This window comes from Suillus subaureus, assembly GCF_016647635.1.
Source record: "Suillus subaureus strain MN1 chromosome Unknown BJ212scaffold_32, whole genome shotgun sequence".
NCBI classification, from domain to species: domain Eukaryota; kingdom Fungi; phylum Basidiomycota; class Agaricomycetes; order Boletales; family Suillaceae; genus Suillus; species Suillus subaureus.
Genome location: NW_024538588.1, coordinates 454,665 through 479,619, shown reverse-complemented (window position 1 = coordinate 479,619; position 24,955 = coordinate 454,665). Strand labels below are relative to the sequence as shown.

The window sequence follows — 24,955 nt, the reverse complement described above, 5'->3', positions numbered from 1 at the left end:
AAAGTTGTGGCTGTGTCTATGTGTAAGTCAACCAACTTCAGACTGTAACAAGTATATACAAATGTGCCCCATTCCTTACACACATCTTACACATAATTGTACACCCTTTCTCAATACTTATGGGATGCCATTGCAAATCATCACAAGAGTAATGAGAAGCACATCAGCAGACCAAGCGTGTACATTACTTGTGGTGAGTGGTTGTATATGTTACTTAGTCTATTGGTCAGGAACATGTTCACAGGCATATTGGTTATGAATGCAACAAAGCACAGCGCAGGTGGAGGCAGAGACAGGGAGACCAAGAAGTATGTTTACTAGTTCTATTGATGTATAATACTGAGGTCATTGCAGGCAACACTTAATGTGTTTGACACCTTGGGTGAGATACTGAGCCGGACATATACTGGTGGCAGCTGCCATCACAATGGTTGTCAAGCTCATGTTGGTGCTATTCCACAGGATATAGATGCGTGAGGGTGGAGCATTGTGAGACCAGAGTTTCTGGAGCAAGTATCAGAGGCTACCGCTTTGCTCAATGACACTGAAGCTCTGTCAACATCTGTTGCAAATTTAGAGGGTCCATGCTCCACATATCTTAAATCTGAATGTTTGTGTCTTCTTCACACAGCATGCCCCTGGCTTGCAGCTGAGGAGCAAATCTTATCTCTGATGGACCAAGAGCCAGGAGCTCTGGATCACGCCCTGTTCAATGATGGGCTAGTATGGCAGCATGCTTGATTACCGTACCCTATACTGTGCTTTCATTATATCACGTGATCGAATATACTGTGCTTTGATGATATCATGTGATTGAATGTAAGTTGTTGAATTTCGATCGATCAAGGTAACCAACCAAAATTCTAATGGTCTCACGTGCTAAGTCTAAAGGTTATTGTTGAAAACTCAACAAGTATGCCCACCAGTTTATTGCAGAGAACACTGCTCAACATGCTGCCAAGGCGAAGCACCAACATAATGATGACACTCAAGATGGTGCTCCACCAGGAAGCATGTTTCACACTCACATGTCTATCAACATCACACAAAGGGTCCAACACTCAGTCAAGACTTCATATTATTGGGCGCCACAAGCGATATCATTGCTGCATGTTGTTTTACCTGCACCAACCCCATCAGGACTTTCAGAGGCTTTGAATTTTGACGTGGTCAATGAAGCTTATGTAGAATTCCTTGCGGATACTACCACAGACATGGAGCCTATTAAAGCCAAAAAGATTCGCACAGCAGGGGTAAGTTGTCTTTTCTGTGTCTGTATCTTGCTCACCATGTTCAAGGACAAACCTATGAAGCTGTGGATTTTGGAGTGGGAAAAATTTCTTAGGGAGTTCATCTGACTCAAAGGATACAGAGACACTATGTTGTATCAAACATGTCAAGGTTTACCCGGATGCCCAAACGAAGCTGTCATCTGCTGCAGGGACTGTGAAGGGCTTCAGTTGTACTGTCAAGGATGCACAGTTGTGCAACACATTGCAATGCCATTGCATGTTATGGAGGTAAGTTTTTTTAATTTGTATTTATGGTTTGCATTGTTCACACTGCTCAGATCTGGATGGGCACCTGTTACAAACTAGGATAGTCGCAACGACAGCTGCTCGATAAGAGCGATGGCTGAAGTTGAATCAAGACCTTACAAATGTAAGGTTGTTAAGACAAGTCAGAGAGAGTGTCTCCAGCTTGAATATCAGTATTCAGACGACTTAAGATTGGAGGTCTTAAGCGAAGGAAGTTCTGGTAAAACCTAGTAGGATTAAAGTGAAGTTCTACTGAGTACATGACCGGCTATTTATAGTAGGTATTTGAGTCGGAGATAAGTAAGCAAGTCAGAGATAAGAACCGAGTCAGAGATAAGGAACGAGTCAGAGATAAGTCATCTAGTGACGGCAATAGCGATCATGATGTAATACAGATAAGAGAGATGAGTCATCTAACGACAGTGATAGCGGTCGTGATGTAATACAAGTGAGTAAAGGTTTGGGAAAATGGATAGGGGCAGGCTTGACTGTAACAGCACCCATTTCCAGTGTATCTCACTCCATAACCTTGGCCTATGTGTTCAACTTGGCCATCCTCCTGGAGTCATGTGTTGCAATCCAGCCCCTGCATTTGACAATGATTTCATTGTACTCGAGATCAATGGCATACACAGTGTCACCCTCAATTTCTGTAACTGCACTACAGTGCAAACTCACAATATTCAACTGTTGCGCGCTCACTGGTACCCGTCAACCACTACCAATCCATGGACGGCTGCCACTTTCTGCCTTCTAGATCACTTTCAGATGTATACCTTTGAATCCAAAGGATCCGCATTTGAATACTATCAATTGCTGTCATGTCTGACTGACAATACCGGGACACATCAACCAAAGGTACTGAGTAATTTAATGGTGTGGTTCGCATACTGACAGATATTAAGGACCATTATGAGTTGTTCCTAAGGATGAGTTGCCAACATCCTCACCTCACCTCTCTTTTACGAGCTGGACACAGTCATGATCCAAGTGGTATTCTCAGCACAAAGGAAGGGGAGCTCACAATACTTTGTCCAGCTTGTCCTCAGCCAGGCAGAAATTTGCTGCAAGGTTGGGAAAATGCTCCACCAAATGTAAAGTATGTTTTGTGTTCTCATTTATGTATTCAACATTCATACTTACATTTTGACAGGTGGCTGTATGGATTATTTTTGGCTATTGATGCAAACTTTTGGTTATGCCATCGCAACAAGTCTTCCAACCAAGCAGGTCCAGGCCTAAGTAATGGCTGGTCATATTTTGTGGAGTGAACTAGATTCAAGGAGGTACTGGATGCTTCCAGTGGGCAGCTACAAGAGGTGAGCATTTGTCAATTGGTGACATGTGACTGGCTGATTTTGTACCATTTAGAAAAGTTCCTGCGCAGGCCATAATGCTGTCAATCTCGCTGACACTAAAAACACATGTGGGATGGCAGCCACAGGTGTTGGGGCGATAGTTTGTGCATGCCATAACCTGACTTGTCCATCAGCAGTCGGTGATCTACAGAAAGGTGAAAGGTAAGTTCATTTCCTATTCTGTCTCAGTGTGAATCCTAATAGACGTTTGGTTAGATATGTCAATATGGATTATCTTTTCTTCTTGACTTTACAGCATGCGAGTGATGTCCATGTGCTCACCGTCTCTTATGATATCGCATGCCAATGGTCCAAACACCTTTGGACCCAGATGTCATGGTACCCATCCAGGATCCACTTACAGCCCAACAACAAGGTCTTCACATCCATAGTTCTGAAATTCCATCTGCTGGCACACATCCTTTCTTGCCAAACCACATATTCCCTCAACCTCATCAAGGGTATGGCAAGGACTGATGGCAAGGCCATTGAACAAGGTTGGTCTAACATCAATCCAATCGCTATGAGTACACAGGAAATGGGTCCAGGATCATGATGCAACATCCTGGACAATCATTTTGGAGATTGGAACTGGCACAAAGTATGTAATTTGGGTATGTACTGCATCTCTTTTAGTCTCTCTTGCACTCACTTGTCACCATTAGGTCCTTTCTTTTTATGGACACTCAAAGAGGTGATTCCTGAGCGTGACCAGCATATCTTCGACCTCCGAGACTTTGAAGAAGCAATTCCACCAGTCAGTCTTGTGGCCTGGCAGGTCATGATCACTGAATGGGAACAGGACCAATCAAAGCCAAATCCTTTCAAGTTGGAGGCGTCAGGTATGTATCTCAAGTTCATGTGGTGTATTGTAGTCTGACACTCTTGTCACAGTCGCCATGCAAGCTTCCATCAGGCTCGAACTCTCACAACTCAAAGGGCAACAGCTCAGCCATGGTGTCAACACCTCTCTGCATCCAGATATATCTCCAAGTGTGTTAGTAGCAGTCAGAATTGATCTTGAATCTCTGCAGTAAGTGCTTCATGGTGCTGGTTGCTGACCATTCATTGATCTTTTATTTCTTAGACAGCACCTAGCTATAGATAGTACCAATACTGGTGCTCACACCATGGACAATCAGCTTTCTACACTACAACAACAAACAAATGGTCTGCACCACCATATCAAATAATGGGCACAGATACAAATGCTGTACATGCCATGCATTGCCCACCTGCGAAGCAACACCCCTGATATGCCCAACCTGCCAGAAGAGCCAGTCCACTGTATAAAGTTATGGATGCCTTCTGCGGTGGTGAATATGGGTATGACTTGTGATATCAACCTCTACAACATTGAGTGGAAACTGCGTTGTGCCCAGGCATATGATGCTCTCCAAGAACTCCATAAACATTTGTGACTAAAACGGCATCTCACTGGCTTCAAGAGGGTTTGGATCAGAGGACAATGAGTGCATACCAGATCACAGGCAGTTATCAATACTGTACAGCTCAAGATAGATGCCGCTGCTACAAAGTATTGCACTGCTTGGGCTGCCTTAGATTCTCTCAGTGTTAAACTCTCAAAGCTCACCTGGCAGGTCAAATTCCCAAAACTCAACGATGACAATATCCGAGGGATGACAGAGGCACAGGCAGGGGGAGAAGGTGAAACAGAGGGTTGAAGATTAGTTCCGGTTTCCTGGATTTGGAAGCAACACCATGGCGCAGGTGAGGAAGAGCTCTCCACAGCCATGCGTGTGGAATGGTGCAAAGCATGCACATGTGCTGACAGGTGGGCTGAAGAAGTTGATCTCTTGCAGGAGGAGATGCAGCGTGTGCTTGCCTATTTTGATTGGCAAGGAAGGTGGTGGGATGAACATGCTGTTGCCAGGGTTGATTTTGCAGTGCAGGAGAATGAGGCTCTCATCGCATACACTTCATGGCAAGCTAACATCTGACATTTGATGCAGGCCCACTGTCTTTCTTTGTGGAGTGTGGTTCCTGGCCTCCTCACTCAGTCAACTATATCCTATATTGCATAATATGTTTTTCAATGCTTTTATGTTTTTTTTCCATATGTTTCTTGTATCTGACAACTAAATCTTGACAACTATCATCGAATTCACTTGTTTGCCTTGCCAGCAGTGGTCATGACTCATGTCAACTGAGAGAATGTGTCCATTCGCACCATTTTGAAACAAATTTGTGTGATTTCCATTATTTCCTCATATGGATACAAAAAAACATAACATTCAGATACAAGATCTACTAGGGTGTGGGCTGCAAAGCCTAGAAGAATACTTATGACAGTGCCTCAGACAGAAGGTGAGAAGGTGATCTACCAGAGATCTAACACATCTGATGATCATTGATCTTAGTCAGCATGCATTGTGGGGCACCCTGGGGATGAGTGCCGAGGAGAGTATGAATACAAGGAGTGTATTAATACAGGGCGCCAGGGGGCTAGTACTGCAGGGGAAGTATTGATACAAGAAGCCACTGACCAGCACTGAGAAGTATACATTCATGATGTGTTACTATGGCCAGTAAGTATTGATACACCTGCTAGGGTGTGGTGACCAGAGTCAGGGGATTACTGAAAGGAGATGAGTGCTGGTCGTGGATTTGGATGAATTGTTGACCAGACTGGACGAGTGGGCAGATTGGATGATGAGATGTTGGAGGGGGATCAGATGTGGATAGGATTGGAGATAAGATGTGGATTGGATCTGAGATGAGATATGGATTGGATCTGAGATCTGGATATGCAGATATGACAGTCCTCAAGAACAGCATCCAAGCTATCAAATTCATGTTCCGTAGTAAGGCTTTCAAGCCTCCATTGGTGATGCAAGTAGATTTGCACTCATTTTTTCTTTACCTGCAATGCAAACATAATTAGATTCTGTACCTGCACTTGCCTTTGCATCCATTGTGGCATCTTGAGTGGTCCAACTCAGTAAGGTACTTAGCATACACACATGTATACACAAGAATCACATTGAAAATCCATTGGTAGCTAAGCACTTTAAAGTGGGGTGTTCAAAATAACTGCGATTTTCACATGATTTTCGCATTTTGAATCGTCCTGTAATTGCATGCTGAATTGTCTCAAAATCATTCACTCTGACTACCACTATTATACAATTTTAAATCAGGTAAAGCTTGACAAAACTTTACCATTTTCACGTCACTTCCCTGATGTCAGTGCCATATCCTCATGGGTGGTACACGCCCTCTAGAGCATCTTCCAATTTGTTGATGATTTTTTGGATGCTTGCACCATGGCACAAAGCAATGTTGATGACTTGATGAATGCAAGGGATGTCATTTTCAGAGATAGCCATCATGAGGCAGTTGTAATCATCCAACTGAGTGAGAGCATACATATACTTGCATGAGTCATTACAGGCCTAGAAAGAGTTAATGAGAATACATACAGGACCCAGGTAGAATAATAAAACATACCTGAAGCTTTAATTAATTAGCTTGATCCACATATTTTTTGACCATGTCTCACATGTGTGCAAGACCAAGATATTGATAGTTTGTGTGGGCCTTAGGATTATGTGCAATATTGATGAGATGATAGATATGCATGTAAGTTTCACTGCACTCTTTGCATGGGTAGTCCTCCTGAATTGTAAGATGTGTGCAGAATTTTGAGCAAGCACAAGGGAGTCTGGGAATTGTAATGTCGACAGTAAATGGTAGTCTGTCAGGTCCATCATGGTATCATGCCCAAGGAAATGACATGAAGAATGTATGGAGGTCATCAGGCCAGTTGATAGGAATCCCAGGACATGTAATGTACCAGTTAACAGAATGTATTATGTTCTGATGAGTGCTGTTGATAATGAGGTGAATGAGATAACAATCAGCTGGTATTACTAAAGAAAAGCAACCAAAATGAATGTGCCTTCATTATCAGGAGGTTTAGGCTGATCAGCTGATGTACTGGCTTTTTGAGATGGTGGGTGTTGCTTTTTTGCAGCAGTTGTGGCACACTTTTTGCTACCTCAGTGGTTAGTGAGCAACTTGAACTGGCCAGTGGCCCATAGAGGTAAGGTAGTATGAACACTGGTTTGACACCAGTCTTCACACTCAGGGCACAGTATTCTCCACTGGTCCCCAAACTGATCCAAAACACAGCCAATTTGCCTTGAATAAAGCATATAGCAATTTGGGTGTATTGAGTTTGAACTGCACCTTGACATCAATTTCTGAGTCTGATATCATGGCCAGGACTGAAGATGAATTTGATAATTGGCTATCTGTTGATGATTGATGAGAGGGAGAATTCAGGGAAGATAAACTAGGAATACAGGAAGAGTAGCTATGTGATGGTGTATCTGAATCTAGAAATACTTGAAAGTCTATGGATTAGGTCTGTGAGTGTCTGGATGATGTGCAGATGGTATTAGAGTGATTTGATGAATGATTGGATCCAAAATGTGTGGTGTGATATGAATTGTCCTCGAGGTCCATGATATGATAAGTTTCGCCCTCATCTTCCAAAGCAAACCAGGAATCATAGTGAGCAGATGGATGGGTTTGTGCACGTTAGCAGTACTAACGTGGGAGCAACAACTCAGTTATGTTGGGGAACAAAACTATATTCATAAGTACCTAATGCAGGAGCAACAACTAGTGTATGCATTAGTATGAGTCGAGAGTCTGTAAGTGAATATACTACATACCTCAGTTATGTTGGGGAACAAAACTGGGGTATCAATGGAGTCGAGATGACAATGTAAGTAGTGGCAAGAACTGCTTAGTAACAAGACCGGAGGATTAACATGTGAGTGTGCCATAAGGTGCAAGAAGCTAAGAAGACTCAGACAGTGTGGTACTGAAGGTGAACAAGATAATGAGATAGTGCAAAAAGGCAATGTGATGTCAACACACCCCCTCACCAAGATACCAACTGTAAATCAGTAGAGTGTTTCAAAAATAAGGGCCAAGGGAGCACCTTAGTGAGGATATCTGCGATGTTTCGGTAGGATGGGATCCAGAGAGGGAGGAATAGGCCATTCTTGATGTATTCACAGATGAAGTGATATCAAATGTCAATATGTTTTGAGCAGATATGGTTCTTTGCCTCCTTTGACAGTGAGATGGCGCCCGTGTTATCCATGTGAAGGATGATGGGATGAGGGAACACGACATGAAGCTCAGTGAACAGTGACTTCAACCAAATACCTTCCTGGAGTGCGTGTGTGACCGCCATGTATTCAGCCTCCATGGAGGACAATGCATGGGTGGTCTGTTTCTTCAAAACATGGGCAATAAGACCCCCAGCAAAGAACCATGTGTAGCCGGAAATGGATAGATGGTCCTCAGGTGTGCTCACCCAGTCAGTGTCACAATACCTGTGTAAGCCTTCATCAGCGCATTCACCCCCATAGTGAGAGCGAAGGTTCACTGTACCGCTAAGATAGTGAAGTAAGTGCTTGGCTGCAGCGTAATAGCGGGGGGATGGTTTGGTGCAGTGCTGAGTGAGGGCGTTAACAGTGTAGGAGATGTCGGCGCATGTGCAGACAGCAAGATAGAGTAGTTCACTGACTATCTTGCGATAGTGGGTAGGGAGGTCTGCAACGTCATCGTAGATGGTAGTGTCAAGTCCAAAAGGGTACTTGGGGTCAAGGAGGAGTTGTACTGGATTACAATCGAGGTCGTATTCATCAAGGAGATATGTGATATATTCAGCTTGATGGATCCAAAGATCACAGCTGGAGCAATGACGCTCAAATTGCATCCCTAGAAACTTTTGGATGGGGCCTAAGTCTTTGATACCGAAGTGTTGAGCAATGCAACCTTTAACGTAGAGAAGGAAAGGCTTAGAGTTAGACGTTCCCATGCCATCGTCAACGTGCCACCCAATTATGCAGATGATGTGGCCAGTGGAGGCTGTCATTTTGTTGTAAATGAAGACTGCATGATCAATGGCACATTGTGTGAAGCTGTTAAGAACCATGTTGCTCAAGGGGGAGAGACTGACTCAGAGGGGCTTGGCCTCAGCTCGTATGCTGTGCCCCTTACCCAAGTATGTGCCCTTCATTTTGTATGAGGTCTGATGATGGTCCGACGAAGTCTGGAGGACTTCCGGAGGCTGGCTACTCTGCTGGAGAGCGCTAGAGGACTTCCAGAGGAGCACGGGAGAGTTCCAGAGGAACACAGGAAGTGCTCAGGAGAGTTCCCACTGCAAGGTAATACTTCTACAGGAAACAGGATGGAGGGATAGGAGGTCCGAAGGTCCAGAGGACAGGAGGACAGGAGGACAGGAGGGCAGGATGATGGAGGACAGAGGGACAGGATGTCCAGAGGTACAGAGGGCAGGATGTCCGAAGGACAGGAGGATAGGATGTCCAAGGGTTAGGAGGACAGAACATCTGAAGGACAGGATGCCTGGAGGTACGAGGGACAGGAGGTCCAAAGGTACGGAGGGCGGAACATCCGAAGGACAGGATGCCTGGAGGTATGAGGGACAGGAGGTCCGGAGGTCCAGAAGGAATAGGGGCTACATCAAACAAAGTCCAATGTAGAAACAAACAGAGGTGGACTACCCTAAGGTAGAGTTGGAGAGACAGGGATTGGACCTAAGTCTGGAAAGAGGGTAAGTGCCGGAAAGGCAGAGCTCTGGCCTAGGGAATCAATCCCTAGGCCTGATGGGTAGGACAGACTTAGCTGGACCAAAGTCCAAGAGAGGATTGGGCAAGTCTAAGTTGATATTCAAACTGAGGAACTACAGGAGTATCTACAGGGGTTATATACTGGAGAATATCTGAGGGGATCAATAAGCAAAGGAGCAGGGCTATGTATGAGCATGTGGAAACACATTAGTAAGTAAGATGGAACATAAGTAAATGAACTCGGAGATGAAGACTCATACAAGGATCAATAAGCAAGACGGAAGAAGAGGTAACTGAAAGCCAGAAAGGTAGAGATGCCTAAATGGGGATAGGCGCAGGATCTTGGACAGAGGGTGGGAATAGGTCCGGCATTAATATCCGGAGGTCCGAAGATCTGGGGATCTGGAAGACAAGGTGGATACAGGACTGGAATATGGGAAGGTGGATATAGTCTGGAATCCGAGACAAGGTGAAGTCTGGATGTCTTGCTAGATGGAGTGTGCATAGGGTGGATGGGACAGGGGGGTATGGATCAGGCTAGCAGTGGAGATCCGATGGTCCGGAGCTCAGGGGTAAATCCGGAGCATAGTCGATCCTGCTGAGGTGTGGAGCACAGTGGAAGGGGATCTGGGAATGAGCTAGATATGAAGTGGGGTCTGGATGTAGGCTCGGAAGGCATGTGAATATGATGGAATGTGGGTCCAGATTATGGGATATGACAGGTACGTCGACATTTGGCTTGATGTCCGTGATGTTCTCATCGTCGAGGTTCGCGTCACTCACCCCCTTGCAAAGCTACATTGATCGCTCTGAACGAGCATCATGCAAGGCCTGAAGACATGCTTTGGAGGCAGCAATCTCCTCAGCGAAAGCTTGGCCACCAGCCATCCAAACCTGTTGGCGAGAAGAACGATGAGGGGGAGCTGGTGGAGAGGATGGAAGAGCTGGTGTGAAGGAAGGTGCAGTCATGAGAGGTGTGGGCGCTGGAGGTGTGGTGGGAGGGGTGCTGTCATCATCGGAGTCAGAGTCAGAGGCAAGGGAAGGCATGTTTTCATCAAATATGACATTGCAGGCTACAAAGAAGGTGCCCAAATCCTTATCCTGCAAACAATAGCCCTTGGTGCCCTCTGGATATCCGATGAAGATTGCGTGGTGGGAGTGGGGACCAAGTTTCACTTGGAGCTCGGAGGGAATTTGTGTGAAGCATCGTGTGCCAAAGACACGGAGGTGGGACAGGTCAGGTTTACGGCTGTTCAAGATTTCATAAGGGGTAACACCTGGAGGCAACGTGGAGGATTCACTGCGATTCCACAGGTAACAGGCTGTTAGAGCAGCCTCACCCCAGTATGCAGCTGGCAGACCTGCTGTCTCCAGCATGGCGAAAAGACGGCCTTCAATGGTGCGGATGGCGCATTCAGCTTTGCCGTTCTGCTGATGAGAGTACAGCGCTGACAGCTGACAGGTGATGCCTGCAGTGGTGAGAGCCTGAGTGAAAGATGCACCTATGAACTCTCCACCATTATCCAAACGGAACACCTTCACCTGTCAACCAGACAAGGTTTCCCAATGCTTCCTAACCATCTCCCAAGCCTCCAATGCCTGATCTTTCGTCGCGAGCAGTTGCAGATTGAGCAAGTTGCTGTGGTCGTTGAGGAAGAGGATGAAATGGTGTTTGCTGTGAGGAGTTGCAAGTGGGAATGGTCCACAAAGATCTGAATGGACGAGGTCGAGAATGTGTGACGCTTTGGGCATTGTTGATGGGGGATAAGGTTTGCATGGGTGTTTACCCATGATGCAAGGTTCGCACATTTGCAGTGGCTGTGATGAGTCAACTCAAGCGCCAACAGAGAAATGACTAAGACATTTGACAGCATCTCTGCCAGGATGACCAAGCTGCGCATGCCAGAGGTTCCACAACAACGGGACTTTGGCAAATGCTGAGATCTCAACGTGGGGCATGGGCGTAGTGGGGAGAATGAACTTTAAGTCTAAGAATACCAAGTTCCCCACCATTGGTGTGTCGCCAAGGTTCTCACCTTGATAGTTGAGCTGATAACAGGGAGGGTTTGGCAGAAAGAGGCAGGACCATCCCTTCTTCAACATTCGCCCTACTGACAACAGGTTCACCATTGCACCAGGAGCGTGAAGGCATTCACTGAGCCGTATGCACTGCATTCGTCCAGCAACTGTGAGGTCTGCGATGCAGTCACCACATGCTGTGGTGATGAGCTTCCCATGGTTGGCTGTTTTGACTGTGACTTGATCGCTGGTGTTGTAAGTCCAGAAATACTTCTTGTCCATGATGAGCATTGACGTCATCCCAGAGTCCAGGATAGTCAACAGCATTTGACTGGCAATACATGCAAGATCCTCAGGTTTGGGCATGGACTCCAGCAACAGCTCTTTGACTGTGGCACAGGACCAGTCATGATGATGGGTAGTGAGGGCAGCTGTCTCTGTGGAGGATGAGGTTGTAGGAGTGGTGGGTGCCTTGGTCTCTGTAGCTGCTGCTGCTATGTCTTTCTTTTTACTTCCCCCTCATTCACTGCACTGACTCCAGGGTGCTTTTCCTTCCATGCCCCCACCAGGTTGCAGGCAGTGGTCACAGTCATGCATCAGTGACCTAGGGAGACCATTGCACACCGGATTCTTGCAGGGCACCCCCTTAGGGTTCTGCTTGTGAATCCAGACGCCTGTTGCTGGGTTCACAGTGTGTTGTTCTGTCAACCTCTGAGAGAAGCTGCCTGCTGCATTGGCATATTTTGACCCAGGGCGAGCTTGAAGCTTGAGCTTCCCTTTCTGATGGTTCGCTTCTTCTGTGAAGGACATTGCGACCTCCTCGAAGGTGAGTTTTGGTGACGGCATCAAAGTAGATGATGGTGACAGGGAGATTTTGTAGGTGTTCATGGTGAGGCTGCGGAAGACTACCCACTGAGGGGTGTCTGGGAGTCCGTTAAGCAGCATGAAGATGCTTTCTTCGTCAGTGAAGGTGACAGACATCTCCACAAATCTATGATGGGCATTCTCAAAGACTCCGAGGTAATGAGGTGCATCCTCTGCATCCTTCAGTTTCTCTGAGAAGAGGTGGGAATGAAGCTCATATTGAGAGGTAATGTCAAGGCACACAAAACGCTTCAATAGGACTTCCCATTGCTGACAGGCCATTAGCTTTTCACCAAGCATGTTTTGGACTATGGGAGACATCTGTCAGCCAATGATGGCCTTGGTTTGTGTGTCCTCCTTCATCCATTCCTTCATGCTAATGATCTCTGCAGATGTGGGAGTTGTGGGTGCTACTGGTATGGGCATCTTGCTAGCATACTCGGCCATATCGAGAGGGTCTGTTCCACTGCTACAGTGATTCCAGAGCCCTTCTCCAGCCAATGCTAGTTCTACGGTGCATCACCAGCTCAGAAAATTGTCTGAGCCTGTCAGCTTGGGAATGTGATCGAATTTTCCCATTGTTAGTGACAGAGAGATTCGTAGTGAGTGTTGTGCTGTTGCTTTGTGTATCATCTGGGCTAACTAGAGCCCAGGGCTCATAACCTGTGTGTGTTAGCAGTACTAACACGGGAGCAACAACTCAGTTATGTTGGGGAACAAAACTATATTCATAAGTACCTAATGTGGGAGCAACAACTAGTGTATGCGTTAGTATGAGTCAAGAGTCTGTAAGTGAATATACTACATACCTCAGTTATGTTGGGGAACAAAACTGAGGTATCAACAGAGTCGAGACGACAATGTAAGTAGTGGCAAGAACTGCTTAGTAACGAGACCGGAGGATTAACATGCGAGTGTGCCATAAGGTGCAAGAAGCTAAGAAGACTCGGACAGTGTGGTACCGAAGGTGAACAAGATAACGAGATAGTGCAAAAAGGCAATGCGATGTCAACAGGGTTGTAGGATACATATTGAATGATAGTTTTAAGGAGAGATGAAGGAGATGCGAGACACGTTTGAGACACATCATATTGATATTAACATGAATGACTTTCGTCACATGTTCCCAAAAATCACATCCAAGATGTCTCATTTAGCAGGTAGTATCTTTGGATGGGCATGTTTCATTAAAATAACTATCTGGAGCTGTTCTAAACTAGTGAAAATACCCCCTTCTCAGTACTCGACAAGCGAGTTTATCATGATTTGAGGCCGCTGGCGAGAAACTCAAAACGCATGTTACGAAAGTTCGGGTGGCTGTACTTTAAGGTTTCGATGCTTATCTAAAGACGAGCCCTGTGTTCGGCATTTTGCGAACGCACACTTCTTGTCCTCCACTAACGTGGGAGTTGGAGACAATGCTGCGACTATAACTACTATCATAGGGAGAGGATGCTTCATAAGGAGAGAATACATGAAGAATGTGGTCAAGGAGGGGAAGGCAGGTCCACGTTATCGTCCAAGCGGACCATCTCGGATTTAGGGACAAAAACACGATGCTCATCGACCCAATTTAAGACCTTCTCAAAGTTTTTACATTGGTGATGAACGTTGAAATCAGCGAATGGGGTTGTCCTTCCCTCTACCCAATCATGAGTTATCATTGTCGTATCACTGGTACACATAGTGAACTGCCTGAGCATCTCAATGCAGTGGTCTGAAGTGCGACATAAGCAGGTTGTGGGCAAAGCAAAAAAAAACAATACACCTACCGAGATGGGTACGAAATTCTTCAGGGGTTTCGTACATGTTCCCATGATGAGAGTGGTGGTCACCCCAGCTGGCTCTGCGAACCATGTCCTACAGAAAATTGAGCAAGGATCGACCAGACTCTGTTTGACAACTGACTAAGCAATGAAGCTGATGAATGACTTCTACAGTTGCCATGTAACCTCCACCGTATTTGTCCGGATACCTAGCCATGGCAGGAGAAGGTTTTCCCCCTGTTCTGAGCAATTGCTCATGCGTCATCTGAATTGGGCGCGCTGTAAAATGCTTCCCGTCAGCAACAGTCTATGATGGGAACAAAGTGCAAGGTGAAACCATTATAAGATATCCTATCCCAAGCGGCGTCGAGCTCTGAGGATGGACTGCCACGGTATATGGAAGTAGCACCAAAACTTCCGTTGAATTTTACGATGCCGATAGATTCAACTGCCTCATTTGCTGGAGCTGTGACGGGTAAGTAAGACCTTGTGCTCTGACTCTAGTTATCCACCTACAAAACAGAACTACGTCATCTATCGAAGGCGCCTGTGCCCAGAGTGTGAAGAACACCAAAGTTATGGACATCAGCACACCATGGCTTAGCAATGGCCGTAAGTGAAGGAAGCGAGACCTTGGTGGAGGACTAGTTGCTATACCACCATCAAGGAGCTTGGTACCGTCATCGTCGACCACATCGGAAGGAGAATACTGAGTGTAGTATTCCTTATGCATGAGTTGCGAAAGAAAATCTAAATCTGTAATTGATGAGCCGAGTTTGAACCAGGCAGCTAGGATGTTTGATCACCTGTGAAGCCTTTATCCATCCCAGAAGCTGTGACAGTGCTCGGTAAAACTGATGAGGCCTGAGTTGGTGCTGAGGACCTGGTGCGATCTGTCTGGATGGTCATAGTAAGTGAGAAAAGAATCTCCCAGACCATTTCTCCCCTCGAAGCCACGTTTCACGATGACATGGCGACACATTACCTATTGCGTTCCCGGCTGCTCCCAGTTAGGTCGTGGGCAGCAGCACTTTTGAGACTCCTAGGGCAAATGATATCCTCTGGTCTCGATGACGTATCTACCCTTCACATTCTACTTGTCTTTCGGGCACGCGAATTGGATCCTGCAGCTTTCCATCTGTAGGTCAAATGAATCATTAATGTGTAATGGACTCGTAGAAAGCGACTTCAATTGCCTTCAAAAGCTCGCGACTTCCGGCGGGTATGCCGACACTCAGCAACATCCGGCCCAGGTGCACTATGCAGATTCCTGAAACAAGTCCTTCAATGGCCAGCGCCCACAATCGGCCCGTTAATTTATGCAGTGGCAGCCAGACTCAGAGTAACTCCGAGGTTTCTTTATTCATTTCCTTTGGACTAGAATGACTAGTAGCCACTTGAAATAATCGAGAGCGTCCACGTCAACACTTGTGAAGATCGCTGATCAAGATGTTGCAAAGCCATGATGAGTTGTGTAGTTGCCTGATGGAATGTGCAGAATTCGTAGTTGTCCAGCGTTATCTCGTTTCGAATAGCTGCCACGTAGTAAATCGAGTTTACCATCTTAATTTGTATGCCAGTAGGTGGAAACTACATCATGACGTATGGGTGGCCAGCTTGTTCATTTTTGAACAGACCGTCGTGTCCCGACGTGTCACTACATAGTAGTCTACAATATTTCTACTAGCACGTGCGCACATGTACTGCCACGTGTGCAGAGGCATTGTACATAGATTTACTTTGCCCTGGTTGTGATGACATGCTTATCCTAGACCACTGATTCACTGTGCATCACTTCATAATTCATCGACACTCATATAATGCACACTACGTATGCGATGATCAAGGTCAGCACTTGTGATTGGTGCAGCATATTTTCGATAGCTCACATTTAACACAAATTTAAAGGCTCTTGAGTCTTAGACCCAATCCCTCTCAGACCCCAACTCCTGCTCGGAGCTCCCTCGTGTTCAGTGATAAACGGAGTTACTTTACCCAAAGATGATGATCAAACATTTCTCACAGTACTCTCCTATTGACACTCTCGATGATGACGACGAGAAACTATCTGGTGATGCAGAAAGATTCGGTGCAGAACCTCGTCCCGAGTCGCGTGCCCTCCGCCTGTGGTTGACCCATGGCATACTTGTTTGTACATCGGTTATCTCTTTCGCGCTATGGATGGCATTGGATGCGTACGCCTTCGACTCACCTGCGTAATGACATTCCTAGTATATACTGTGAGTGGACGGACTACATCGAACGGTATAGTTATTAATCCATCACAGCTCCAGCAAATATCACCGTCGAGCCCGCGATTGTAAAGTTTAACGGGACCCTCGACTTTCCTTCTATCTATCGTGGCCCCCCTTCCCCAGAAATTGATGCCGCTTTGAGTCGAATAGGTCGTGATGGTGCGGCATTGGTATCGTTATAGCAGTTATTAATTGACCACCTCAGTAAAACCCAGTGACGCCGACTTGGATGACCCGTGAGGAGATGCTCAAAGCAGGCACAACAGATTTACGTTCGAAAGTTAGGTATCCGGACAAAATTGGTGGAGGTTACATGGTTTCTTTGGAATCCGCTCACCAAATGCATTGTGTGGTAAGCCATACTACACTGACAATATGTTCATGCTTGGCTCACACGTGAGTAGAACTTGCTTCGCAAAGCCTCCTGGTTGGAGTATTATGAGCCCACGGATATGTCGTTCCAAGACACCCCAGAAATAGTCCGTCTGCATCTTGGTGAATATTGTTTCTGCCTTAAGGCACTATTGCTTATGATATACCGTTGCGGTCCAGATCACTGTATCGAAATGATAAGGCAGAATATCATGTGCAATGCCGACGTGACGATGATCACATGGTACTGGGTGCAGGGACACACGGTCCCTTACCCTAACTTCAACACCCGTCATCGATGCTGGAACTTTGAGAAAATCATAGATTGGTCTGTCGAACACGCTGTTCATATCGATCCATCTGAGGTTACTCGTTTCGAAGATACGGTTGACCTCCCTACACCTCAGCGCGTCACGTCGTGATGCATGAGGAATATCATGCTGCTCGCCTGCTTGCTCACTGCACTTGTTCAGCCTGAATACCGTGGAAGGAGAGTAGCTATTGGTGCCTTGGAAGAACTGTCGTATCTAAGTCTATAAAACAAGCGGGATGTAGATTGATGCTAATCTAGAATATCAGACTCAAGGCTTGTATGTCTAGGCCAGAGAACAGGAATGATGAGCAAACGCTTGATTCCCAGACACTTGCTCACGGATCATCTTGTTTCGCAAGGCCACTAGACCCAATGATTGTCGCTGATGAATAATCGGTGTGTCATCGCCTGCTAAATCGCTAAAAGGCTACGTATGTATTTGCTTCGCAGGGATTGGGATTCCAAAAAGTGTGCTGACTAAGTAATTATTGAAATTGTCACACGCCTAGACGGAATCCGTGACAGAGTGTCCGCTTCCCGGACGCTCTCACATCTTAACACATTCTATTGCAACAGAGGTCACGAATCCTCAGAATTTGAATCATGTCATGATGTCTCCTGGCATGGGGTACACAAGGTACGTAGCGGAAAGAAGATGACGGACAGTGTGAGTGCGCAAGATGTTTTAGGATTGAGAGCGGAACAGTGGCTCCTACTTCAAGTTCGTCACGAAAATTTCAAGAGGGCTTTTATACATTTTCCCCCTGCTCCTCGGTCTGCTCGATTCATCTAAACTTGCTGTAGAATGAGGGAGAACGAGACGATCATGTAACTGCAGCCTGATACTGCTACTCTCAAACGCGTGGCCTCTGTGGTGCTCCGAGGAATCTCAAACATCACTCGCTGGCATGTCGCCATTCCAAGTGTTTTTCTCGAAGACCCGTGGCAGATACGTCATGTCAACCAGTAGCAGTCCGGCAAGGTGTGGAGACTTAAGTACTTAGCCTTCGGCCATCACGATTCATCCTTCCATTGTAGATTGGCAAAACTAAACTGCGCTTGATAACTGCAAGAGATGCTGGCAATCATGACGGTATGTTTGAATTTTTATTCATGTATAATCCGGTTGCGACGTGGCAGCTCCTTACACACTACCAAACGTTGTCTGACTGTAAATCCACCATGACGATGAAACTTCCGCACCGGACTCATTTGTATCAGTCACTGGACAATTGCCACGCAATCCATCACAGCTGTTTTCTCGAACCTGTTTATTGGTTACTGGGTCTCGGTCCCATATCAGACAACTCTTAACAACTACTGACGAAGGTCCACTGGCCACGATCTGGACATGTGTGCAATCATCGTTTGTGGAAGAGGTTGGAGTCGAATGGATCTACGAGAATATATAAAAGCCTTCTCAATGGGGTGTATAGTCGCTCCTCTTATTCCTAAACATGCAGCTTTCTGTGCTCCTGAGCGCACTTATATCTCTCGCCATTCTTGCTGCAGCGTCGCCCACGCCAGGAGCCATCTCGAAACGTTCCTGTGAGTATTCATGATCATCAGCGGTATCATATTCATTCAGATGCCTAATGCACCACTCAGTCGAACGAAAGAATCTTAACACGAACCTCCCAGAAGAGGGTAAGAAGCGCGAGGAGCTGAAGTCCGACTTTATAATATATGCTTGGTACGACGGTCCAGGCAGTGGAGGTGGGATATAACTTATCTGTCATTTATTCATTTACGTATCGTACCTTTTGCACCAGACAAGAAGCGCAAGGAGCTTGGTTCGGGTATCAATTACGACGAAGTCGACTAGGACAATAAACTGCGTAGCATAAATCTAATCGACATGGCTATGAATCCGACGTGACACGGGAAAGTGAGACAAGTGTCTACGAAACACACCGATAGGGGAGAATGTGCTGAGTTGATCTAGTCTCCTAGCCAGACCATATAGGAGGAACAGAGTCGTTTCTTCTTGATTGTGGAGTTGGTCATATCAGTTGCTCATCGGGGAATAAAAAGTGAGGGAGGTGTAGGATCAAGATTCGACGGTCGAGGAGAAATGTAGTAGAGAATTCGGATCTTTGAAACAAACTCCATGCCGATAAATTGCATCGATAGCCATCTAGATCATACAACATATATTGACACCAAGCTAATCAACAACCTTTTAACATCCAAACAGACATAAATCCACCTAGGCAGCTGCAAAATATTTCTCCAACACACTCTTTGACACGACATGCTTCGGGCATCTGCGTCCCGTCCATGTTTCAAATTGAATATAACCCTGCTCCAGGAGCACCTCGACCCCCATAACCCTCGCCCACTTCGGAGCTGCACTCTTCGCGAGCATAAGAAGAGGGGTCACGGCGGGTTTGTATGCCATATCCACAACCACGCCATTCGTGGTCGCGTCAAACAATGCCAGCGGAAGAAGTACGGCCCCCGGGTTCGTGCTATCGATAGTTGTCGCACTCGCTGGGACGGTGGATACAATGACAGTTGGTGAAGGCCCCTCAGCAGGCCAGACATCAAGCGTCTCGATCAGCTTGATGGGAGCGTCGGGGAAAGCTTCGACGAGCGCTTGCGCCTTGCTTGCTGTCCGGTTGAACAGGTAGATGCACTGAGCCCCTAGGGACTGAAGCGCAAAGATGGCGGCTCTGGCGGTCCCTCCTGCGCCAATAACGAGCGCGGCAGCAGGGGCACCGATGGATGGCGCACAAGAGCGGATGGATTCACGAATGCCGAGCCAGTCAGTGTTGTCTCCGCAGAGAATGCGGTTTCCTCCTTCGATGACCGGTATGATGGTATTGACAGCCCCGATAGCTTCAGCAGCTGGTGAAAGCTTGTCAAGCAGGGGTATGACGTCGAGTTTGAAGGGAATGGTGACAGAGGCACCCCCAAAGTCAGGAGCAGCCAAGGTGGCTTTGAGTTCTTCACCAACATTAGCTGTCTCGAGAAGCTCATAAGTGTGGGGAAGCCCGAGGACCTCAAATCCAGCGTTGTGCAGAGTCGGGGACATGGAATGAGCAATGGGATTTCCGAACAAAAAGTAGCGTCTCGCAGGAAGCTGACCCAGTAAGTTCAGCGCTTTCTGAATCTGTGCAAAGGAAAGCTGCCCAGGTGCTGCCTTCGAGGGGAGAAGTGGGTGCGTCACGGGACTCAAAGTCGCATTCAGTATACGTGACATTTGACCCTCCACGCCCATGTTGATGGCAATGATCGGTTTCGCACCCCGTTGCAGGTTAGCCTTTGCAACGAAATCGTGCAATGCAAAGTTGTCTTGCAACGTGTCTGCCTTTCCGACGATCTTCACAATATCCCCAAGTCGGCTCGCAAGCGCGTACTTGCTTCTCACCACATCCTCGGTCCACTTCATCTTGCCACTCCAGTCGTGCCACGATGCGATGATTTGGGAGAATCCCTTTCGAGCGGCGAGTTCTGTAATGAGCCTCTCAGATGCAGAGATCTCCACATCGATGTACTCCACTCCCAGTCGCAGCGCAAGCCCAAGAAGCTCAAACGCGTCTTTCTCCGAGTTGTCCGGGAACGCACCGCCCTGGCTTATCGTGCGCACAGTGAATATGATTGGGAGACTCGTCGCCCGGCGTAGCGCAGCAACCTGTGCGGTAACATAAGCCTGCGAAGGGATGGCACCTAGTGCGTCAGGGGCACGTAGTAGGTCCACGCGTAGCTCTACAGCATCAACACCTGTCGTAAGGTCTGACATGTGTCGCAAAGCGGGCATCACATCAGGGTATGTGAGCGCCACGAAGTAGCTACGCTTCCCAGCGGCAACATTCTCCGCGAGGTTCGGCTGTCCAATAATGTGCTTGAAGAAACGCGAGATCTCTGCATTGGTTGCCTCACCGCCATCGACGGTAATATGGTTGCTGAAATCGTAATTGGCGCATTCAACAAACCATGGTTCCCGTCGTTTGAACACCTCGGTAATCGGTTCGCCGTACGCAGGACGTGCGGTTTCATCACCAAGGTAGCTCACAATCTCCTCGATGTCCCTCAGGACATGTACAACCGGGCCTGTCTTTGCATAGTTCTTCAACACATCCCTGGCTTGGGGCGTCTCCACAATCCCGCCACCCATACTGATCACATGTCCTGTTCCAGCCTCCTGAATGATCTCTTTCAAACTCTCCGTTTCTGCGGTACGGAATGCAGGCCACCCGTTGACACGTACGAACTCGCGTACGCCAATGTTATGTTTGGCTTCGAAATAAGCGTCTGCATCGATGAATCGGCGAGAGAGAGCAGCACTCGCGAGTGTTCCGACGTGTGTCTTGCCTGAGCCGCGCATGCCAATGAGGATCACGGATGCAGAGGCTGCACGGGAGGGTGTTCCAGAAGTGGCAGCGGTAGAGCTCTCAGCACGCGGGAGCTCAATGCCCCCAACTTTAAGGCCAATCTGGGCATATATGTCAGGACCAAGCTTAAGGGAGAGCGAAGAAAGATGTAAATCATACCTTGTTCTCCAAATCATCCCACCAGTTGGGCCACGTCTTTTCGACGCAACGTTTCTCTTCGATAATTGTATCGGGTACGATGGTACCCAAGACGCTGAACGCCATCGCGACACGATGATCGTCATAGCAATGTACGCTCGCGCCACGAGTGAGGGTGTTGAATGGGCGACCATACACCTCAAGTCCATCATCCAGTTCTTTAGTCTGCACGCCGAATTTGGCTGTGAAGGTTCAGTCAGTCATGAAAGTGAACAGCGATTAGATGCATTCAAAACACCCACCCAGTTGATCAATCATTGCCTTGATGCGATTACACTCCTTCACTCTCTGGTTCGCGATCCCAATGATCCTTGTCGTGTTTCCCTCCCCGCCCTGCGCAACGGCAGCAAGGGCGCACGCTGTCAAAAACGCATCCGTCATCGGTTCCATATCCACCTCTCCAATCGCTTTCAACTCGCCCCTCTTCGGACCCGTGACGGTCGTCTCATTTGCGGTCTGCACTACCTCGCACCCCATGCGTGCAAGCACGTCTACGGCGAACCGAGCATCACCCTGCAGACTTGCGCTTCCGATGTTCTCGAGCGTGCACGTTGTCCCCGTGATGGCAGCAATAGCAAGCGGGTACGTCGCGCTACTCGCGTCACTTTCAATCGCGTATTGGGCCGGGTTCATGTATGTGCCCTGAGGAATTCGGTAGATGTCGGTCCCCGGGTCGCGCGTGACAATCACGCCGAATGTGCGCATCATCGCGATTGTCATGTCGATGTATGGCTGCGAGATCACAGCACCACCCACGAGTTCGAGAGTCACCGCCTCCCTCGCATATGGCGCGCAGAGAAGGATGCTGCTTACGTACTGACTCGACACGCTCGCTGCAAGGCGGATCACGCCGCCTTGGAGACCCTTGGGTGCGATACTTAGTGGCAAACAGCCCTCGGATTCGTTGTAAGTAATTTCAGATCCGTTGGCGCGCAGGGCATCTACAAGAGGGCCGATAGGCCGTTGTTTCATGCGAGCATTGCCTGTGATGACAGTGGCAGTCCCGGCATTGGTAGCGGCGGAGGGAGACACGAGCGAACAGACAGTAGTGAGGAAGCGTGCAGCGGTGCCTGCATTTCCAAGGTAAATTTCCGTTCCCGCTGTGGGGACTTGAAGGGCTCCTGCGCCGCCTGTGACCACCAGCGTCTCACCCCCGTCTTCCCACGCAAAGGAAGCGCCCTATACGAAGCGAGTTAGCAACAGCAATGATGGATGAAGATGAAACCAGACCTTGAGCTCTTGCAATGCCGCCATCATCACTTGTGTATCATCCGAATGCAATAAGTTCTTCAACTTACACGTGCCCTGCGCAAGCGCAGCTAGTACTAGGGCGCGATTAGAGATACTCTTGCTGCCCGGCGTAGCCATCTTCACATGTTGCGTTCCCAGCGTAGTACTAAGATCAACCTTGACTGTAACAGCCTCTGAAAGCACTTTGGCAATAAGTGCATCGTCGACGGCTGTCGCTTTCTGCTCGTATGTGGCTCCGATGCGGGAGAGGATGACTACTTTTTTCTGAGGGCCGGAATTTTTCTTATCGACGCGCATGATATCCAGGAGCCTGTCGACACCAAGGCCGCGAGCACCAGGACATCTGCTTACTCTCTGATCGGCCAAGCTCACAGGCAACCCATACGCCCTCAAACACCTCACGAGTCTTCCTACAGCCACCTGCTTCAATACGCCCATCGCCCGAGCGACTTCCGCCTCAAATATCATACCGATACTGACACATTCTCCGTGGAGCATATGTGGCGTGAGAACGGCTTCGATGGCGTGGCCAATTGTGTGTCCAAAGTTGACAAGGTTGCGGAGTCCGGTCTCGCGCTCATCGATGGTGACGATGTGAGATTTGACGTAGATACTACCTCGGATAACGGAGAGGAGGAGAGATTGAGAGGTAGAGCGCGTGCTGATGTGACGACCTGCATAGCCGGTGGAAGGCGTGCGAATAGCATTGTAGATCAATTGAGCGTTAGTTTCGAGGGAAGTAAATTCGGTTTCATCCCATATTGCCGCGGTCTTTAGGGGCACGTTAGTTAGCATAAAGTGGATTTGTAAGGAGGGTAGGAACAAACGCACCTTAACAACCTCAGCCATACCATTGCTGAACTCGCGCTCAGGAAGGCTCTCGAGGAATGCAGCATCAATGAATATATATTCGGGCTGCCAAAACGCGCCGATGAGGTTCTTGCCAGCAGGGGTGTCAATGGCAGTTTTTCCGCCCACGGAAGAATCCACCATTGCAAGAAGCGTGGTAGGGATCTGGACAAATCGCACGCCACGCATGCTGTAAGAAGGTTAGTAGCAGCCTGAGGAGAACAAATTACAGGAAGGATAAGAAAAAATGAGGATGGGATGATAATCATGCAGAAAGACGAATAGAGATAGGATAGCTTGCAAGGAAGACTATATAGACTACTCACAAGGTCGCAGCAACGAAACCGACAAGATCACCGATGACACCTCCGCCAAGAGCGAGGATGACGGTGTCACGAGTGCAGCGCTCGAGAAGGAGGAAATCTTCGATATCGGCCTTTCCTTCACGAGACTTTGTCGTCTCTCCAGGTAAAATAATACGGGAGAGAAAACGTGGTTTCGCAGAAGAAAGCTGAAATGCGAGTCAGATTGAAATGCAAGGCAAATACATGAGATGAACGAATGGAAAGGACACGCGCCTTGTTGATCTCTGCACTAAAGGCCTTTTCGAAGGCAGAGAGGTAGAACTGGGCTACATTTGTGTCTGTTACAAGGACATACACAGATGCAGGGAGTGTGGTGAGCACTGTACGTGCAATGTATGGGATCAAGTGAAAACCGCAGTGGATGGACTCTCGTCCAAGAATGGACACTTTCAAGATGTCCGGGACAGTGTCCATAATGTGTTCTTTTGTCTGCGATCAAGTCAAGGGAAGAAGGAAGGAAAGAGACCGTGATAGAGCCGATTTGAAGAGGAGATATACTTAAGTACTACTGAAACACGATCAATATGGTCTGATAGTGATCATCGCGCCTAATCTGGGAATAAATCGGCTCAAATGCGAATTGGCAACCGGTTCATATCATTTCACGTTAGAACGAGTAAGAAGGCGGTGACCATTAGCCTCAAGCTAATGGATGCAAGGGGACGTCGTTGTGGTGAATAGCGTGGGCTTAGTGTGCGCATTAATATCATGGTGATAGTGTAGACTAATTGGCAGTGTTGGCACCGTCGTCCTGAGACGCTTCATTTTGAACACCGAAAGTGCCGGCAAGTGGCCGTGAGCCTACTCGGACTCAACTGCATCATATGCCTTTCTC

At 47.6% G+C, this 24,955-nt stretch overlaps 6 protein-coding genes across 6 annotated transcripts; 3 read left to right on the top strand and 3 right to left on the bottom strand.

Moving 5' to 3' along the window:
• Positions 1-1,379: 1,379 nt before the first annotated feature.
• On the top strand, positions 1,380-4,857 carry BJ212DRAFT_1448694 (uncharacterized protein; the record flags this gene model as incomplete). The annotated part of the gene is made up of 15 exons (XM_041338579.1): positions 1,380-1,520; positions 2,049-2,396; positions 2,444-2,637; positions 2,692-2,800; positions 2,822-2,857; positions 2,910-3,058; positions 3,113-3,438; positions 3,481-3,510; positions 3,562-3,738; positions 3,791-3,903; positions 4,099-4,313; positions 4,380-4,470; positions 4,498-4,564; positions 4,589-4,766; positions 4,791-4,857. The coding sequence occupies 15 exons, from the start codon at positions 1,380-1,382 to the stop codon at positions 4,855-4,857; spliced, it is 2,241 nt and encodes a 746-aa protein (XP_041189581.1).
• A 1,260-nt stretch (positions 4,858-6,117) lies between these two features.
• Positions 6,118-6,306, bottom strand: BJ212DRAFT_1279037 (uncharacterized protein; the record flags this gene model as incomplete). The annotated part of the gene is made up of 1 exon (XM_041331462.1): positions 6,118-6,306. A coding segment is annotated over one exon (189 nt), but the record flags the coding sequence as incomplete, so codon positions are not given.
• Positions 6,307-13,793: 7,487 nt separating this feature from the next.
• On the bottom strand, positions 13,794-15,089 carry BJ212DRAFT_1526876 (uncharacterized protein; the record flags this gene model as incomplete). Its single annotated transcript, XM_041341744.1, has 6 exons — positions 13,794-14,131; positions 14,187-14,274; positions 14,323-14,459; positions 14,518-14,646; positions 14,697-14,936; positions 14,987-15,089. The coding sequence occupies 6 exons, from the start codon at positions 15,087-15,089 to the stop codon at positions 13,902-13,904; spliced, it is 927 nt and encodes a 308-aa protein (XP_041189579.1). The 3' UTR covers positions 13,794-13,901.
• Positions 15,090-15,872: 783 nt separating this feature from the next.
• BJ212DRAFT_1378144 (uncharacterized protein) lies at positions 15,873-17,594 on the top strand. The gene is made up of 6 exons (XM_041336551.1): positions 15,873-16,027; positions 16,089-16,420; positions 16,469-16,594; positions 16,651-16,787; positions 16,840-16,930; positions 16,988-17,594. Exons 2-6 carry the CDS (start codon positions 16,318-16,320, stop codon positions 17,227-17,229), a joined length of 699 nt encoding a protein of 232 aa, XP_041189578.1. The 5' UTR covers positions 15,873-16,027; positions 16,089-16,317; the 3' UTR covers positions 17,230-17,594.
• A 983-nt stretch (positions 17,595-18,577) lies between these two features.
• On the top strand, positions 18,578-18,945 carry BJ212DRAFT_1484243 (uncharacterized protein; the record flags this gene model as incomplete). Its single annotated transcript, XM_041340758.1, has 3 exons — positions 18,578-18,668; positions 18,729-18,836; positions 18,893-18,945. 3 exons carry the CDS (start codon positions 18,578-18,580, stop codon positions 18,943-18,945), a joined length of 252 nt encoding a protein of 83 aa, XP_041189577.1.
• Positions 18,946-19,135: 190 nt separating this feature from the next.
• BJ212DRAFT_1378137 (Pentafunctional AroM protein) lies at positions 19,136-24,864 on the bottom strand. Its single transcript, XM_041336550.1, has 8 exons — positions 24,334-24,864; positions 24,082-24,266; positions 23,738-23,945; positions 22,886-23,677; positions 21,898-22,834; positions 21,617-21,837; positions 19,330-21,558; positions 19,136-19,257 (listed from the first exon to the last, which is right to left on the bottom strand). The coding sequence occupies exons 1-7, from the start codon at positions 24,532-24,534 to the stop codon at positions 19,330-19,332; spliced, it is 4,773 nt and encodes a 1,590-aa protein (XP_041189576.1). The 5' UTR covers positions 24,535-24,864; the 3' UTR covers positions 19,136-19,257.
• Between the last annotated feature and the right edge of the window lie 91 nt (positions 24,865-24,955).